Source organism: Rhineura floridana, chromosome 11 (genome assembly GCF_030035675.1).
Source record: "Rhineura floridana isolate rRhiFlo1 chromosome 11, rRhiFlo1.hap2, whole genome shotgun sequence".
NCBI lineage: Eukaryota > Metazoa > Chordata > Lepidosauria > Squamata > Rhineuridae > Rhineura > Rhineura floridana.
In genome coordinates, this window is record NC_084490.1 from 71,091,760 (window position 1) to 71,112,292 (window position 20,533).

The 20,533-nt window shown below is 40.5% G+C and overlaps 1 protein-coding gene across 1 annotated transcript in view; it reads right to left on the reverse strand.

Moving 5' to 3' along the window:
- Positions 1-259: 259 nt before the first annotated feature.
- The window catches only part of AHRR (aryl hydrocarbon receptor repressor), a 136,498-nt gene continuing 116,224 nt past the window's right edge, over positions 260-20,533 (reverse strand). Inside the window, 7 exon segments of the mRNA XM_061590554.1 lie at positions 260-1,589; positions 1,591-2,614; positions 8,094-8,235; positions 9,294-9,352; positions 14,394-14,593; positions 17,337-17,470; positions 17,978-18,107. Coding sequence (XP_061446538.1) covers positions 1,524-1,589; positions 1,591-2,614; positions 8,094-8,235; positions 9,294-9,352; positions 14,394-14,593; positions 17,337-17,470; positions 17,978-18,107 — 1,755 coding nt within the window. The 3' untranslated portion in view covers positions 260-1,523.

A 20,533-nucleotide genomic window follows, 5' to 3' on the forward strand; every position in this document is an offset into this window, starting at 1 on the left:
GATAGGATTGTGCTGTAAATTAGTAGCATATTATTTTATTCAGCCTGGCAACAGAACATATCTATTACTAGATTAAATATCCAAAGTTAATAACTGGTTTTAGCAAATTCCAGATTACACAATGACTTAAATGCAATGTACATTGCTCATGAGAAGCTTTGCAAAGATGCAATTGTATATTCTGTTTAAAAATATTACTGGAATACATTATAATAGAAATGTAATAACAGAAATGTAAGCAAAGTGATATTCAAATTAAAATCAAGTTTTACAGTTCAAAATTATGGCTCATACTCCATCTCCAGAGTGCATAGGGTCTGGCTTCAAGTTTTTCTGCTGGTTCCATACTAAAACAGTAGAAGCAATGCTAACAGTTAGTTGGACTTAATCTCTGCCCTCATCACTCATAAGAGCAGGAGAGCACCAGCTATTTCCAACAGTAAGGAAACAAATAGGGCTTTTCTGAGTAGCATAAGCAGAAACAGTAGGTTACTATAATGCTAATCATAATTTATGTCACTGTAATTTGTTATATCCATAGGATCAGGGTTCCAGATACAAATGGCTGCAGATTTTTTTCCCCTGGAAACAATTAACAGGACATGAACACTAAACTTCTGCTAGATTCTACTAGATTTTCAGAAATGGATTTAACATTGTGTTGAAAGATCACAAAAAATGTGAAAGTTAACAGATTAGGAAATGTTGGGAAGATGGAATAAAGTGCCATCTGAATGCAGCCTAGGGCTGCATACATTTAAAGCGCATTTTCCCACCCCCAAGGTGCCTGGTAACTGTAGCTTAAGGGTGCTGGGTATTGTACTTCTGTGAGGGGCCAACTTCAGTTCACAAGATTCTTTTTTAGGGGGGGTGCATTAAATGTATGGTATGCATGCAGCCTACCATTCCTTCATCCTCCCTCATGCTCCATCCCTGGTTAGGATTCCAGAAACTCTCTGCCATGAGCCCACAGTTTCTCCTGATACTACCTTCTCTCTTTCTCCTCCTAGGGTCTCTTGAACCCTACAAGATGGGTATTGAGGAAGAAGTATGCTTTTTGCATCCCCATTGCTCATATGGGACTATATCTTTATAACTCTTGAACAGCACAAGTGAGATGTTTAAATAATGTGGGAGCCAAAGGTGGTATGACTACTATTGGTCAAGAGAAATTAATTGCTATGTAGTTTTATGCAAACATTTTCTTCCTCTTAAAAAAAACTCTTATATTGCCCTTGTATCGCAGTAGGAAATTATCAGCAATGTATTGTGCATTGCTTTTTTATGAATATTATGGGCACTTCTATGTGTCATGTTTTGTGGATGATTAGCACTGTGAATACGTATCACACACAGTCCTTATGTTAAGGAGGGTCAACCATTAGACCACCATATTGCACCAAAATAATGTTAGATCCTTGAATCCCTGCAATGGGAAGTGCTCCATTAATGAGGCACTTCCTGTTTTGTCTGATCTCTGCACTGCTGAGGCTGCTGTGAACATCTGGAAGCACTCTAACATATTACACAGTTTGTTGTGAAAATGCACTTCCCATTGTTTTATGAGGATGAAAACCTGCTAATGCAGTTTTCAGGGAAAGTAGTTTGCACTCCAATCTCACCGCTGTCAGACATAAAAGCAGAATCTAAGGGCTCATGTTTGATCGTCTGAATAAAACTGCGATTTTTAAATTCACACTGTGTTTTCAGAACTTGTCTATTCAGTCCTCTCTCTTCTACTAAACTGGGATTATAAAATTCATTACAATGTTTGTCTTGTATACCCTCTATTGTTTCTACACAGATGGCGTTCTGGGGACCCAGAGGAGTTGTGTCCTTGTTATGTACACCTTTGCTAGTTCCATTTCTACTGAAGTTATGATGCGCCGCAATGTGTTGCCAGTTATATGGTGGATTAACACAATGCTTTGGGTTGTGGCAAGGAGAAAGATGCTCACTAAAGGCTAGTTCTGTTTTAAGGTGAATCCTAGTAGGAAAATAGAATGACTGCTTTTTCATTGTGCTGTTTTCATCAATCCAAACCTGGCTTGGTGAAACAGCATAATTATAAGCTATATTTTCAGAATCTGAATCGTATTCAGATTTGAACAGCATGTTATGGGCCAACCCCGTGTTGAACAGAGTTTCTGAGGATACTGGTGGACATCGCAATTTCATGTATTTTCCTGAATAATCTTCTCCTCTGAATTGCTGCAAGCTTGGATAAGGCTGGCAATTTTCTATGCCACCCCAGTGGGAAGGGCAGGTTGATGATAAACTCAAGGGCCACTGGTCTCTATTGTAGAAGGGTCTAGGAGTTTTGTTTGAACATGTATTCTCATTACACTGACTTCTAGAACAAGAACTTGATGGATTCACTGAAGTCCAAATGCCATTCCTGTTACTGTGTTGAACTCCAAATAGCGACACAGTAGGACTGACAAATTCTTGCTCAATAAAACATTCTTCATCCGTACTAGGTTCAAACTTCACTTTTATGGGATCCTGTTCTTTTTTCTTTGGGGTCCACTTATTATACTTCATCTGTCCCAGTGTTTCCCTATTCCTTTTCATGTTTGCGGTGCTGTTTGGTATCTTCTGATGACAGTCTTCCCTTTTCAACAAAGGTAGAAAGTTAAAATTTAAAACTTAAAAAAAAATTCAGCAACATGCGACAGAAAAATATGGTGATGGAGAAGAACAAAAACTCAGTGGCACATCACTGGGAGGAGTTGCCTTTTCACATTTTTAATCTAGTGGCATATTGTTCATTATAAGTTAGAAAGTAACTTCTCATGTATCACCACTTGTGATAAATGATTTTACTAAATATTTATATCTGAGTATTTCACAGTTCCAAAGATTGTATCCAATGCTAGCAATGCTTAGAATCGACTCACTGAAATTAATATATAATACTAATTTAGTAACGCCTAGTCTGAGTACAACTTGACTAGGAAGTTTTGGTTTTATCCAATTATCTATCAAAAGTGTTTAAATATACAGTACCTAAATGAAACCTTAAAAGCTAAATAGTTTCAAAAAGTGTTCTCCCTAACAAGAATTTGCACTGGATCAGAGGTCCCTCTAATCCACTGTTTCTGCTTCAACTGCAGGCACATGTCTCACAAGCAAAGGCATGAAGGTGAAGAACATCCCTTGTTGACTGGGATTCCGAAGTATACAACCTCTTGACATGGGGTTCTATTAACAAATATGGTGGCTTACAGCCATTGATAGTCCTCTCCTCCATTAATTCATCCAATCCTTAAAAATAATCAACATATCTTGAATATCTGATAAGATGCTCTCAATGATATCTGATATCTTCCACAGCATCTGTCTAATAATCACTGTCCCTACCAGGTAAACTAAAAAAACAGTTGCTTTCACTGCACAATAGGAGCCTCAATATCTGTTTTGCAAACAGAGCTCCACTGGCACCCTACTGTTTTGTACTCAGCACTCAGGACCAAGGACAGTCTGGACTTAGGATACCTGTTCAGATTCTTTCACCCTGACTCTAAGCCCTCCTCTTTGCTTCTTAAGACCACCTATCCGTCCTGTGGTGGAAACCTTGCATTATCATACCTCTGAATAGTTTAGTGTACCCACCTTGGTCTTGAATGCCTCTCCTTCCCTAGCCTTTTTCTTGCTACCCTTTTGTCTCAGAAAACCCCTCCCATCAGGAACCCAAGTCTTTAAGTGTTTGTCTGCAAGTGATCTTGCTATTCAATCTTTGTGGGATCTCTCCTAGGATAGCTCCAAATGTAGCTAGCTCACCTCCTCTAACCAGTTCCTTTCCTCCTCTTATCTATGTTTGCAGTTTTCTTTGGGTTAGCCAAGAACCTAAAGGGACAGAAGCTGCATGTTCTCTGTAAAGGCAATATTCCTGTTTTTGGAACCATATGATGAAGGAACATTATCTGTATGTAATAGATGAGGGTGAGTTAGCCTTGTCACAAAGGGGAATAACCAACATAGTGTTTGTGTGAGTTCATGGCTGGATGTAGCTAGGGGCCAGGTGGGGCACTAGCTGAGAGCCCTCAGTGCACTAGGGACATTGCAATCTCCCCCAGGGTCCTAAAGAGTTGCTAGTTTTCTATCCTGCCTCATTTCTTGCATGTTCCTTTTTTCAGAGCAACCAGGATGCATCTGAGATATAACGTCTAGGGAATACCTTTTTTGCAACTACTACAGGATGTGGGTGGATGTTAAGACACTTCCTATGGCAAATGCAAAGTGTTACGCTAAAGTCCAAGCACTGGTTAAAAATTCTTTGTATAGTTAACTTACAATACAATATATACATCTACTCAGAAGTAAGTCTATATACTATATGGAGCTAGGTAAATCACATTGGGTACAGGATACAGTAATCAGGCTAGATTACAAATGGCTAAAACACTATTAATTTGCACGGGCGGGAGAAAAATATGGCTCTTTATTCTAATTTGCTTCTTCTTTGCTATCTCCCTGGTCCAGCCCCCAAATCACTGCTCTTGTGTCTTCAGTAAAAATCGATCAGATGAAGCTTCCCAGTTATTGCCCAAAACTATGCCTGTTTGCTCAGGATTAAGTCTCACTGTGTTCAATTAGGTTTACTCTCAGGTAATGTGTATAGGATTGCAGCCATAATCTAGGGTAGGGATTCACTTGCTAAGTTTCTGTTTATTATGTACCCATTTATTATCTAAGCTTTTAGTTGGGTAGTGTTGCAATTACTATTGAATTTGGTTTCATGGCAATCCTGAACAATGGCTAGCAGCTGCGAAAGGACATTTGTTATTGCATAAAACGATTCTGAAAACAATGGGGGGGGAAGGACATGAATCCCCCACCACCATCAAGGAGTGAGAGGGGGAATCCGGATTCTCACAAACAATGGATCAATATTATCTGTTTCAAAAGGAGAATTAAAGGTGGCTTTTCCTGAAATAAAGGATTAAACAAAATTCTGCCTGTTATGGTCCTGGTAGTGGGACTATTAAGTAGCAGGCATGTGGTATTATAAGATCTGTCCTTCTATAAATATGTAAATGTACTGCCTTCAAGTCAATTCTGACTTATGGTGACCCTATGACTAGAGTTTTCATGAGGCTGAGAGGCAGTGACTGGCCCAAAGTCACCCACTGAGCTTCATGGCTATGTGAGGATTCGAACCCTGGTCTCTCAGGTTGTAGTCCAACACCTTAATCACTACACTATACTGGCTCTCGCCTTTCCTTCTCTAAGCAACTTGTATTTTCCAGCCCCATAAAATTATTTTTGCAAAACAACCTTAAGTTATATTCTCCCTTCCCCCACCTCTCTCTATCTTCCCTTTGCACATTTTAAAACCATGTCCAACCTTTCAGCCTGACAGTCTCCTCCCTTTGTACACTTTCATTCCTGATTCCAAACCCAATCTCTCTTTCACACACACACACGCATACACACACAAAATCAAGGGCAGGCATGCTGGAGGTAGACTGCTTGTTTTTATTATTTAGTTAGTAGATGTATATTTCACCTTTCCTCAAGGTGGCATACATGGTTCTTCCCCTCCCCATTTTATCCTTACAACAACCCTGTGAAGTAGGTTTGGCTGAGAGATAGTGAGCTTCACAGCAGAATGACGATTTGAACCTTTGTCTCTCAGGTTCTTGTTACTTCATATCCTTCCATCTTACTCTATGTTCTTGAAAATATGTAGAAAGGGTGGGGAGATATACTTTTTCCTCTCAGGGCTGTAAGATTATTAGGCCTCTTGCTAATAGTCCCATGCAGTACCCTTAAGACTAACCAATTTAGGCTGCAATCCTATACACACTGACCAGAGTCATAGAGTAAGACCATGGAATTCAGTAAAGCTTATGTCTGAGTAGAGATGTGTAGGAGTGTACAGTTATTGTGACATAAACCCACTCCTGCCTGCATAAGGTTATGTCACATTAAACATGTTGGTTAATTGTTACTGTAGTTTTAATGGATAAGAGTGAAGCCCTTGAAATACATTGTTATAGGATTTTGGGGGGGGGGTTCTGGATGATGTCTTTTGGTCCCCTTTTCAGCCTGTGATTTTCAATCTGTATAAAAGTAGTTTGTATGAGAGAGACCTACTAAACTGGTCAAACTAGTTCCTTTCACAAGTTAGTAGTTCTGGCCAAGCCAGTTTTTTGTGAGTTAATGGGCCTGTTGAGTGGCTGATCTATATGACTAAAGATGTGGTCCAGCACAGTCCTATTGCTATAGGTCCCCCACCCACATCCTGGGGCCAGGAGCTAGTCTGTGTGTGTTAGTCTGGTGTGGAGCTGGAAAGCTGGAAAAAGACAGAGTGGCTTGCCTTGCTCTCCATGCTGAACCCCAAGCTATGGTTTGGAAGTCTCCCCTAGAAGCCTAATAGGGAACCAAGATCTGTTAGAGTGTTAATGCTTTGAGCTCTTCCACCTTATGCTCAGGTTGTATATATGTGTAAATAAAACCATAAAACCTAAAGACACCACAGTCTCCATTGACCTTCATTCGCAGGAACCCCTGGAAATCTCTCACAGCTCAGAGATTAGGGTGTGCACAATATTCTGCAGGAGTGCAATCCTATACATAACTACTCAGAATTAAGCTTCATTGGGTTAAATGGGTTACTGTATAGGATTGCAGATTAAGTTCAACCTCCAACAGAAATACATAGTCACACATAGAAATTAAGACATAAGCTTTTCTGGACATGATAAAACAAGGAGGGAGAGAAGAGGTTATGCATTAATACATAGAATCACAGAATAGCAGAGTTGGGAGGGGCCTATAAGGCCATCAACTCCAACCCCCTGCTCAATGCAGGAATCCATATCAAAGCATTCCCGACATATAGCTGTCCAGCTGCCTCTTGAATGCCTCCAGTGTCGGAGAGCCCACTACCTCTCTAGGTAATTGATTCCATTGTCGTATGGTTCTAACAGTTAGGACGTTTTTCCTGATGTCCAGTTGAAATCTGGCTTCCTGCAATGTGTGGATTGGGTGATGCTATGGATGCCGTGGACATGTTTTGGGGTTCCACTGCACTTGTGGCCTTTCTCAGCCATAAGCCCTCCCAGCTGTGAAGTGGGATTTGGATACAGTGAATTTTGTGCTGGTGGATCACAGGTGTCTTCTGGTGGATTCTCATATTCTGGATTGGTTTCAGAAGAATGCAGAAGAAAGGTGCGCTGTGACTGAGGCTGGTAAGTTTTCATGTTAGCAGAGACTTGCTGTTTTCCTTTTGTAAAGGAAAGGAGAAAAGTAGCCTTCAGTGCCCCCTTCACCTCGGCAAGCCCTGAATCCTTAACAGAGGTGAGACCTGGCTTCCTTGCTTCTGCTTAGAGCTTGCATTATTCAAAGGGGGGGAGAGGGAGAGAGAGAGAGAACTGCTGTGCTATGACTAAAATCAATAAAAGAACAATGTACATTAGGGGCCCACTCATATGGCAGGTTAGGTTCCAGACCTCTGCCGGAAAGCGAAAACTGCTGCAAAGTGGATCAGCTGTAGCGCGGGAGTCTGGAACCTAACCCGCTGATCGCATCCCTTGCTTGGGCGCAATCAGCTCGAGTAGGAGTCTGATCACGCCAGAAGAGGAGAAGATCAGCTGTAGCAGGCTACAGCTGATCTTCCCCTCCTCTGGCATGATCAGCTGGAGTGCGGGACTCTGACCACCCCCAAGGAGGAGATCAGCTGTAGCACGCTACAGCTAATCTTCCCCTCCTCTGGCATGATCAGCTGGAGTGCGGGGAGCTCCAGGCCCCCCTCCAGCTGATCGCCCCTGCTGGTGCCGTATTAGCGGAACGCTGAATAGCAGGGCGCCGAGAAGCGGGGCCCTACTGTATTCAAGGAGGAAAAAATCTGGTATTGGAAAAGCCGCTGAAGTTTGGAGCAAACAAGATTGCTCTGCTAAGATGGAGACTATGTGGACCACTGAAAAATCTGGTGCTAAATCCGAATTCAGTGGAATTCTCAGTCATCCCTGCTCCACCCTAGAAGAAAGTTTGTGCTTTCTACATAAATCACAAAAGTAAAAAAGAGATTTTTTTAGCATATTTCTTACATATTTGTATTTTGAAATGCCTTCTAACATACTTACTTGGGAGTTTGCTGTAGAGCAATGGCATATTCTGAAGAACCATTTCTGTATTGAACTTGAGTACTGGCCTGTATCCAAACCCAATGGTCTTCATTTGCTTGCAATTTCTTCAGAGAAATACCACTTTCTCTATTATTCTTTCCTATAAAAATTGAGGGGAAAAGGTTTTTGGTGGAAAATATTTTAAACATGCTACTTAATTTTAGCATTGCTTTAGCATCAAAGAAATATATAGTCTATTCATTCGATGATCTGTTGGACATTCATTCGGTATAGAGAAATTATAAGCCTAAATTTGTCATTGCCTAACATTAGCAAATTATTACATGGAAGCACACTGCTTTGATTTAAACCCAACAGATTTTCTATTGTATTGTTTCAGCACCATGTATGCCAGAAGAACAAGATGGTAACACCTAAACGTGTGACTTCTGAACACAAATCTTCAAACAGATTAAATGAAGGATATGGTCTTTAACTTCCCAGGGTAGCTAGAATTGTGATTTTTGTGATACGTTGCTGTTATGTTTTGGGGACATTTGAATTTAGGAGCTACAGAATAGCAAACACTCACTCAGAATTATGAGAACAACAAATGTGAAGGAAAAAGCCTGCCAGGCTGACAATGTATGATTTCATGCATACAGCAATTAAAGAGGTGGAGGAAGCCTGGTCAAAAGTGGGCCACCTCCCTTCACCATTTTCCTCTAGTGAATCACTAAATGTGGTCCTTCAATTCTTGAGCAGCTGAAACCATAACCCCATTTGTATGAAATCTTATTGGTAACCAGTTAAAGAATGGCAAATGTATCTCAAAAGAGGGCTGCTACAATGCACTGACATATCATCAACCTGAGTCACACTAGTCTTCCTACAACAAAGGACCGTAGCTCAGTGGTAGAGCATCTGCCTTGCATGCGAAATGTCCCAAGTTAAATCCCTGACATCTCCAAGTTTGGCTGGGAGAGGCTCCTGCCTGAAACTCTGGAGAGCCACTAACAGTCAGTGTAGACAATACTGAGTTAGATGGATGAATTGTCTGACTCAGGAACACAGGAAGCTAACTTATACTAATAGTGGCTATAAATGAAAATTGGGAAGGTTTTACCTTGAGAGGAAAAATTATTTTCAAACAAGCTCCATAAAGTTATTACATGGATAAAAATAGAATAAAAAAATTAACAGTGGTGAAAATGATACCTTCTTGGAAAACATTTCTTTGAAAATCAGCTACACACTCTCTAGAAGTAGCCTTTGAGCTGTAAAGATCAAATGGAACAAAAGTAGCATTATAAATTACAGCACTGTTAAGCATGTGCACCAAAGGGTCAAAATACATGTTACAAAAACACTTCAAACTAATTGAAGAATTGAAATTAACAAAGTTTTCACATAAGTAAATTTATCCTTATCTCTTACTTAAGTTGGTAGCAGAGTACACAAGACTGGATTAATTATTATTAGAATCCTTTCTCCCAATACAGGGCAAAACGTAGTGATGAAATTTAAGATGTTAGTAGTCTGATCAGTAATATATATCATTAATCCAAATGTTACTGTTCAATTACAGACACAAGAGAAAGTTCAATAAAACAGACAATTAAGAATTGCAGTAAATACAACATTCTCAAAATCAAAGATGAAATTCTAGGTCCACTGGTAAAAATCTTGTCATTTGGTCTCTGTGAGAAAGTTTAAATGGATTTATATTTAAAGTATTCAGTTAAGTATTTTAATAACAAAATCCCCAGTGAGCAAATACAGTATTTAATACGGTCTTGATCATAGCTATCGCCATTGAAATGAGGGGGTGGTGTGCCTGATGAGACTGTGGAAGCAGGATCAGGACATTCCAAGCAGCTTTGAGCTGGAGCGAGGTCAGTACCCTGAACAAGACCCAGGGTGACAGTGCAAGACCTTCAGGATCATGGGATATTTAAATCATAGCAAAGAGACCAGTAGAAAAAGGGGTAAATCCCAAGATGCAATGCAGTATTATACAGTCACGAGAGTGGCTGTATACTACAGTCAGCATGGATTTTTTCACGTTCCACAATGTGAAATTGAAAATACCCCCATGCCATTCTGATGCTTCCCACAAGCTCATTTCAAAACAAAACCTTACCAAACTTATAGTCCTGAACTCAGAAATGCTTGCTTAACAACCCTCTAAATTTTGATGGCAATACACAAAACAGTCAGAAAGAATCGAGAGTTCAAAGTGTAAAAAGACAGAGAGAAAAACCAGTCCCCTTTTGGACTTCTTTCTGTCAGAATTCTCATAATCAGTTGAAATTCATTACAAATCAGCCATGTTCACAGAGTACCTGTAAACCTATTAGTGACCTTGCCCCATACTCTGACCTTCATCTTCTGCAGTTTAAAAGTTAAAAAAACAAAACCCTGGCTGATTTTTAATTAATTTAAGAAATTTAGCATTGAACTCAATGATAAGGCTGGGCATGCTCAGTAAGAACCAACTGTCAGTGTTCTAAAAGCCACACTCACAGCTGCTTGGCTTGCCTAATCAGAGGACCACACCCACACCAGACCTTTATTTCACTTTAGACTACCCCCAAAGAATCCTGAGAAGTGTAGTTTGTGAAGAGTCCTGAGAGGAGTCTCCTATCTCCCTGACAGAACTCCAGTGGCCAGACTGGTTTAACAGTCAGCCGCTCTGATTGAAGCTCTGTGAGGGGAACAGGGCATCTCCTAGCAACTTTCAGCACCCTTCACTAACTACACTTCCCAGGATTCTTTGGGAGAAGCCATGACCATCTAAAGGGAAATAAAGGTCTGGTGTGGATGTGGTGAGGGATAGCTTTGTTTTAAATTTGGGTGGTAGGCTACATGTGCCTGCTGTAGAATAAAAATGTAGGGGAAACACTGAAAATGAATGATACTGTTCACAATGTTTTCCTTTTGTAAAGGAAAGGGACTCCCCCTCTGCCCAGTGCCTACCCATCCAATCTCCTCCTCTTCCTCCCTCCCCTTCCCCTTCCTGCCGTCCTCCCCTCCCTGACACTCCCCTAGGTCAGTTTCATCTATCCTAAGCATCATTGTACAGGAGTAAATCTCACTGAACTCAAAAAGCATGCAAATGATCAAATTGCCCTCCCCTCCTCCTCCCTCCCCCTTCCTTTACCCATCCCTTCTCCTCCCCCATCCCCTTCCAGTCCACTCCTTCCCCCTCCTCCTCCTCCCCCGTGGTCAGTTTTACCTATCCTAGGACCACGGACCCAGGATTCCAATTGCCATGCAGCCATGAAGCTCACTGGGTGACCTTGGGTCAGTCACTGCCTCTCAGCCTCAAAGGAAGGCAATGGTAAACCACCTCTGAATACCACTTACCATGAAAACCCTATTCATAGGGTCGCCATAAGTTGGAATCTACCTGAAGGCAGTCCACTTCATTTTCAAGCATGATTGCACGGTAGTAACTCCCATTGAACTCAATAAGCATGCAAACGATCAAACCTGCCCTCCCATCACCTCCCTTTGCTGGGAGGCACATGTTACCAAATTCTTCCAAGCTACACAGGAAATGGATTGGACTGTGAAAGACCAACCCAAATTGTGTTTGCATTTTGACAACTTTGTAGGGCAGTCTAATATCTCAGAGAGGAGATCAGGTCTCCTGCTTCCCTGATGCATTCACTATGGCTGCCCAATTTCCCTGCTTTTTAAAGTTTGATACAAATATCTGTGGGCTATGGATACATTCTTAAATCGCAAGGTTTTTTGCCTATTAGTGAATTTATATGAAAGGGAGGCAGGGAGGGAGGGAGGGAGGGAGGCAGGGAGAATGAGAGAATGAGAATGCAACATGTTTCTTAGGAATGTCAATTGATAGATTTATGGAAAAATTTTCTTTTCTTTTTCTATATTTTTTATTAGATTTGTTAGTTGCTTGATACCTGAAGGACATCAAGTGACTTACACAATATTAAAACAAAAACAAATAAAACACACTCTAAAAACATAACAATAGACAACAAAACAATAGCAATAGAACCCACACACAGCCGCAGCAAGGTTTGGCAGCATATTAAAACAAATATAATCTCAATCTATCAAATGCCTGGGAGAAAAGGTACATCTTTATCTGGGACCGAAAAGATGACAATGAAGGTGCCAGGTGGACCTCACTGGGGAGCATATTCCACAGATGGGGAACCAAAACTGAAAAGGCCCCTCCCCCTTGCCACCACCCTCCAAGCCTCCCTCAGAAGAGGAACCTGGAGAAGGGCCTCAGAGGTAGATCTAAGAGTCCAGGTAGATTCATATTGGGAGAGTCGTTCCAGAAGATATTTGGATCCTTCGCTGTAAAGAACTTTGTAAGTCAAAACAAACACTTTGAATTGGGCTCAGAAGCATATAGGCAGGCAGTGCAATTGGGACAGGATAGGTGTTATCTGCTCTGTTCACCTTGAACATATCAACAATCGCGCATCTGCATTCTACACTAATTGAAGCTTCCGAACCATTTTCAAAGGAAGTGCCAGATATTTGCCCAATTTCCCTGCTTTTTAAAGTTTGATAGAAGTATCTGTTGGCTATATGTACATTCTTAAACCACAAGGGTTTTTTGCCTAGTAGTGAACACACTTTCTTGGGAGAAAGACCTACTTCATTGAGCAGGGCTTACTTCCAAGTAAACATGGATTAGATTGAGCTTCATGTGTTTAAAATCACTCTCTTTCTAAGGTAATGTTTGCTGGCTTCTCTACAGAAGATATATTTTTCACTGCACTGTATGTATGTAATGATTAATTATACTGATGAGGTATGACTTAGCTGTAATTACTAATACAATTCTATACATTTTACTCAGATAACTCATTGTATTCTTCCAGTGCAGTCTTCCAGTGCTACACCTATTGTTAATCCTGGCTCTACCTACTGTTAAGCTGCTTTGCCCTTCACCCCACCAACCCCAGTAGGTATTACCTACTACTACACTGAAAAGTGGATCCCCCTCCCCCTCTGAGCTCTGACAGCTCAATAGAGATGGGCTAGAATTCCGCTAAAATTAGAATTGAAACTGGACTCCAGGACAGTTCGTAGGGCCAAGAGCTTTGCAAGCCAATATGAATGCTGTGAACTTCCAGCGGCTTTTCTGACACCAGATTTTTTTGCAGATGAAACTGACCAGATTACTCTATACTCCTTGCTTTGCTAAGGTGAAATTGACTAACCTGCAGTTTGCTTTGCTAATGGGGATGGGGGTGGCTGCCTCTCGCCTGCCTGCTCCTGTAGGGGACAGTGGCAGAGAGAGAGAGAAAGAGAGCTGCTGAGAGAGAAAAAGAAAAGTGATGCTATGATTGGAGGCAGCTGCTATTTGTGACTCTGTTCCTCTTGCTGGCATCATACAGATGTTGGAGCAGCTGTCCAGGAGTCTCCACTTTCCTATCTGACAGATGCACACAGAAAGGAGATGGGAAACAGTACCAAGTGGAATCCTAGGAACTCAGCTGTCTATACTTTCGGCTCTGTGCCTGTGGGCAGGTGCAAGTGGCATTAGCTGCTTTAATTGCCCCAATAGAAGTTCCCTGACAAAAGCATCCACAGCCCTTCTCTTGCCCTGGAAGACATGATAGTCCCTGATCCCTTTCTGCACACACAAACTTCACACACATCTTCTCTTCCAGCTCGCAATGGAAGGGGTGGAGTGAAGGATGCTCTGTCTCCTGCATTCTCTCTCTCTCTCTTTTGTCTATTCCTTGTAAGCTGAGATGGGGAAGTGTGTGTGTGTGTGTGTGTGTGTGTGTGTGTGTGTGTGCACGTGTGTGCACGCGTGCCTTGCTTTCCTTCCATGCAAACATGAACAAGAAAGATTTGTAAATACCAGCTGTTAAACATCAAACAGATCCCCAGAAAAGGCAGAAATCTGTTTTGTGTGTAAGGTGGAGGGGGCAGCAGCTTGATTCCTACATTGCACCAATTTAAGGGTCACCACCAAGTCTGACTTTTGTTCCAGTCAAGAGCCCCACTCGCTGTTCTCATAATCACCGGGTGCCCCTCCCTGGCTGGAGAATGGTTCAACTCACCACTGCGCCTGGACTCAGAAGAAGGACTGAAGATAGCAACATCATTATTTTTGATGAGGGGGAAACAGGCTGGTAACAGCAAAGAATCATGGAACACAATAACAGAACAGAGCTGCCTGGCAAGTTTGGTGGAAAGTGATCAAACTGCATTAACTAATGGATCCCAGCCCTACAGTGCTCAAGGACTCTGAACTCAGGATCTGAGGCTGTGACAAATACAATGAACAAGTGAAACGACATTTGTACTTGCTTTGTGTTTGTTGCGGCTGCTTGATCAGATTTGCATTTTGCTTTCACTAAAAGACTTTTTAACTTCATGTCAGTCACAGAAGGAAGCAGAAATGGTACCACTATGCAGAATAAGGACAGCTGAGGATGTAATATTGCTCCTGAGGAAGACTTCTTCTTTTGTCCAAAGAGAAATTTCAGTTTACCTTGAAAATGCATTGTCTGAAAAACAGGAAAACACAGGAGAAAGTCGGCAAACATTGCTGCACATAGGCACACCTTTAAAATAATATACTAAGTTGACCAGACTGTAATATTGTGATGTTGTATACTTGGTTGCTATCACTGGGCTGATTCATATGGTGCCATAGTCACTGATGTAGCTAGATTCCACAACACTGAATCTACTAATGTGTATTAAGAAGATACACTTGGATAACATAGTAGAGGCAACATGGCCAGGAATCCTATCAAGATTCTGTGTGGTGCAGAGACTTCCGGGAAGGATTGCTTCACTTGTGCCTGCCTCTGAGACGAGCTCTCGTCTCAGAGGAAGCTTTTTCAGTTTTAAAACCAGCCAAAAGTTTTTTTTTGACTGGTAAAAACTTTCTCCCAGGCAAGGGAGAAATGAAGAGATCATCCACAAGCTTCGTTGTGTTTGTTGGGGGACTTGAATTCATTAGGATTGCCTATGAACGAAGGACCAGCCAGCAACATTGGACGGAGCCAAGGAATTTCAAGCAAGCTCAAACTGATTAAGCGAGACGTTTTTCTTTTCTTCAAAGAAAAACAGATTCTAACAGGCAAGCATTCTTCTTTCTATCCTTATCATTTGGCTTAAATTGTTGCAGTAAAGAGATTTGTTAAAAGAATCAGCAGTAAAGAATCCCTGGGTGAGTTATAACTTTTCTCTTTTATACACGGAATTAAGGCGGAAGGAAATTGAAATAGCTTATCTTTGTTTTTATTGCAAAAAGCTGGCCTGGAATTGAGAATTATAAAGATACGAACGGATGAGAGATATCTAATCTGAGGAGAAAATTTTTTATTTATATGAACTTTTGAGTATTATATGTCTGGAACTATTTTTTCTGGTCTACTTCATTTTGACGAATCTGCTTGTTCTTTATGCCACTAACTATTTGGAAGCTGTGAACTAAATTTGTTTTGCATTCTTGGACACATAAGAGATAAGGCAGTTTGTGCTGTCTACATTATGATGTCATCAGGTTTGGAATATTAACTCCTTTGTTGCTGGAAAAAGAAATAAATTGCTCTTTGCTTGGGAATAGTGCTATATTGGAAATTGAAGGGGTTTTTTTCTTCTTGGTTTTAAAAATGACAATTAAGAAAGTGGCTGAGACCCTGGAAGTAAATATGTTTCAGAAAATAATGGATGAGATTGAGATAACGAAACAAGAACTTAGACATGGCAAACAAGAGTTGAAAATTGAATTTGGCAAAATGAAGCAGGAGCTGAAAGAAATAGGGGATTTTATGAGAGAGGAGGTTGATGAGATCAGAGATATAACTAGACAAGCAATAGAAAAAGAAAGAAAAATTAAAGGGAAGATGCAAGTCCTGGAGATTGGAACAGATATATCAAATGTGGAACTGGAAAAAGATTTGGAGTTTATGGACCTTAGAGATAAAGATTATTGTTTGGAATTCAGCGTTGTCCCTGAAGAAATTGATGAAGATATCAGAGATAAAGCTATCAATGTTTCGAAAAAATTTCTGGACTGGAATGATGTGATGGAGCTTGAAATAGAGAAAATTTATAGAATTAATTACAGATATGTGACAATGGAAAAACTCTCAAGAGATGTGCTAGTGCATTTCGTAAAAAAGAGGAACAGAGATATGACTTTACAAAAACAATTCAGTAACACATTCAGAATTGATGGCAAGGAAATATTTGTGAGGAAGGAAATTCCTGATGATTAAGTAAGATAACTATTGGAGGAAAGTGATTTTATAATATGACTTAAGAGACAGGATTGTTATATATTATAGACTTATAACTGATCTGATCTTTGACAAATGGGAAGTCAATATTTTACTCTTTATTTTTTATTTTTATTTTTATTTTTATTTTTATTTATTTATTTTTTTTGTTTAACTATTTTTGATTTTGTTTTTTGTCTTTGAATGTTTTATGATTTCGTCTTGTATGTTTTATGAAAATTTGAATAAAAATTATTGAAAAAAAAAAAAAGGAAGGAAATTCCCATCAGACTCTTATTATATGACTATGACAGCAAGATTATTATGGATGCAAGGATGGAAGATGGAAGATGGAATTAACACTGATAATGGAAGAATGGCTATTGAAATTACTGGACCTAGCAGACTTGATGAGATGGATTAATCGACATGTTTATTTGGAGAAAAATCGATGGATATATTTCTCAAGGACTGGAAACCTCTCTTTGACTTTTTGCGGAAAGAATAAAGTGATGTTAATGAGATTTGATGATTAATTAAGATAACTACTGGAGGAAAGTGATTTTGTAATATATTAAGAGACAGGTTTGTTATATATTATAGACCTGTAACTGATCTGCAACAAATCGGAAGTCAACATTTTATTTTATTGTATTAGTTATTAATTTGTTTTTGTTTTGTTTTGTTTTTTGAAACTTTGAATAAAAAATTAATGAGAAAAAAAACAGATTCGGTGTGGTGCAGCACAACCTTTCCCAACCTTTGGGTCTCCAGATGTTGCTGGAGTACAGCTCTCATAATTCCTGACCATGAACTAATCAGAACATGGGCAATAGCCCTCTCCTATTCTTGCTACCAACAACTGTTATTCAGAGGCAGCATGTCCCAAGGACAGCAGCAATATTTTAGGAAAAGTAACTGCAAAAGCCAAATTATTGAACTATGATAAATTTCCTGTTTCCAGATTTCTACATTTCTCATGCATATTTTGAAATAATAACATATATTATTTACTTACACGGAAGCCAGAAGTACTGTCTAGAAGGCAGCGGATTCGGCAAGTGAAACACCGAGTTAAAAAGGATGAAAAGTCTGATGGCATACTGTTACTCTCTTGTGCTTTAAACATTTTACTAAGAATGAATTCTTCTCCTAAAAACAGTAATATAGAAGTTACAATTCCAATAATGACAACAGATAGACAGGCATCTGAGAGCAAGGGTACGTGAGAGAGTGAATGTGTGTGTGTGAGAGAGATCATATCCACAACACAATGATGTAAAGCACATTGAAAGTACGTGGCTTCCCCCAAAGAATCCTGGGAACTGTAGTTTACCTCTCACATAGCTATCATTCCCAGCATCCTTAAGAAACAACAGTTCTCAGGATTCTTTGGGGGAATCCATGTACTTTAAATGTATGGTGTAGTCCTGGATGTGACTAGAGACGGATGAGTTGGCACAGAGAGCAGAGGACAGTGACATGGAGAGCAAGGTAGTGAGGGAAAGAGACAGCAAAAAGTGATGGTGGAAGAGGGGAGCAAAATGGCAGCGAGAGGGCAAAAGACGAGCAATGAGAATAAAAGGACCCCCCACCTCTGCCCTTCCTCCCTGCCCCCCATAAATACATTTGTATTCACAGAATATTAATCAAACATACCTGTCTCTGTCTGCATGTGTTGTCCAGAAATGAGTTGTGGTGGATTCATGGCCCAGTGCAATTGCTTGCAGAAATCCTGCCGGTCATCCACATGAATGTAATCATATATATTTTGATGCATTACATCAGTCTGAAATAATATTTATTACATTTATACTCTCTTTGGCATCTGATCTCGCACATGGAAAACAGCAATTGAAGTATATAACTTGTTCAAAAAGAACAGAAGGAATAAAAAGGAAGGTGGAGTCACGCTATATGTTAAAAATATCCCTGCACAGAAATACACGAAGATGAGCTTGGTAGTCCCACCGAGAGTATGTGGATTAAAATTAATGGGGCAAGTAATAAAAGGAATGTGGTGTTTGGAGTCTACTACTGACCACCCAATCAAGGAGAAGACGAGAATGTAACTTTTGAAAAGCAAATTGCCAGTGTTTCGAGGAGGCATTATGTAGTAGTAATGGGGGATTTCAATTATCCTGATATGTGTTGGGAGACTAATTCTGTCAAACATGGTCCCTCCAAGAAATTTCTGACTTGTGTTGGAGATAACTTTCTCCTACAGAAAGTGGAGGAAGCAACCAGAGGATGACCTATCCTGGACTTGATTCTAACCAACAGAGATGATTTGGTGGATGAAGTGGCAGTTACGGAAACTCTGGGTGAAAGTGACCACAACATACTTGAATTCTTGATTTTAACAGAAGCAAAAGCTGAGAGTAGCCATACGCGCACCCTGGACTTCAGGAAAGCTGATTTTAATAAACCCAGAACAATCGTAAGTATGGTTCCATGGCAAGCGACCCTAATGAGAAAGGGAGTCCAAGATGGGTGGGAGTTTCTAAAAAAGGAAATTCTAAAAGCGCAATGGCAAACAATTCCAACAAGGAAAAAAGGGGGGAAACAGCAGAAGAAGCCAATGTGGCTTCACAAAAAGCTTAGAGAGGACCTGAAAACAAAAAAGGACACATACAGAAAGTGGAAGGAAGGCCAGGCCACAAAGGAAGAGTACAGGCAGGTATCACAGAACTGCAGGGATGGTGTCAGGAAGGCTAAAGCTGAGAATGAGCTGAGACTAGCAAGGGATGCTAAAAGCAACAAAAAAGCTTTCTTCAGGTATGTCCATAGTAAAAGACAGAGAAAAGAAATGGTGGCACAGCTACTCAACGAGGATGGCAAAATGATAACAGATGACAAAGAAAAGGCAGAAGTCCTCAATTCCTACTTTGGCTCAGTCTTCTCCCAAAAAAGGATCTGTGACCCTCCCGGGAAACATGAAGTAGAAGGGGCAGGATTGGAGCTTGAAATTGATAGACAAATGGTCAAGGAATACCTAATCACTTTGAATGAGTTCAAATCAGCAGGGCTCGATAAATTGCATCCTAGAGTATTGAAGGAACTGGCTGAAGAATTCTCAGAACTGCTGCCTATTATCTTTGTGAAATCATGGAGGACTGGTGAAGTGCCGGATGACTGGAGGAAAGCTAATGTTGTCCCCATCTTCAAAAAGGGCAAAAAAGAGGAATCGGGGAACTACAGACCAGTCAGCCTAAGTTCAAAATGGATATGGACTGCCTTCAACTCGATTCCGACTTATGGCAACCCTATGAACAGGGTTTTCATGGTGAATGGTATTCAGAGGGGGTTTACCATTGCCTTCCTCTGAGACTGAGAGGCAGTGACTGGCCCAAGGTCACCCAGTGAGCTTCATGGCTGCGTGGGGATTTGAATCCTGGCCTCCCAGGTCATAGCCCCCTGGAAAAACTCTGGAGCAGGTTATAAAGCAGTCAATCTGTAAGCACCTTGAAAACAATGCAGTGATTACTAGGAGCCAACATGGATTTATGAAGAACAAATCCTGCCAAACTAATCTTATCTCATTTTTTGATCGGGTAACCTCCCTTGTAGACTGTGGGAATGCTGTGGACATAATATACCTCGAGTTCAGCAAAGCTTTTGACAAAGTGCCCCATGATATTCGGATTACCAAGCTAGCTAAATGTGGGCTGGATGGAACAACTATCAGATGGATCAACAGTTGGCTCCAGAATCGGCTCCAGAATCGTACTCAAAGAGTGCTTATCAATGGTTCCTTCTCAAACTGGGTGGAAGTAACGAGTGGGGTACCACAGGGCTCAGTCCTGGGCCCAGTGCTCTTCAACATTTTTATTAATGACTTGGAGGAGGAGGTACAGAACATGCTTATCAAATTTGCAGATGATACAAAATTGGTGGGCATAGCTAATACCATGGAAGACAGAAAGAAAATTCAAAGGGACCTTGATAGGCTGGAGCATTGGGCTGAAAACAACAAAATGAAATTGAACAGGGATAAATGCAAAGTTCTACACTTAGGAAAAAGAAACCAAATGCACAGTTATAAGATGGGGGATACTTGGCTCAGCCATACGACATGTGAGAAGGATCTTGGAATTGTTGTTAATCACAAGCTGAATATGAGCCAACAGTGTGATGTGGCTGCAAAAAAGGCAAATGTTATATTTATTTATTTATTTATTAAACTTATATACTGCCCCATAGCCGAAGCTCTCT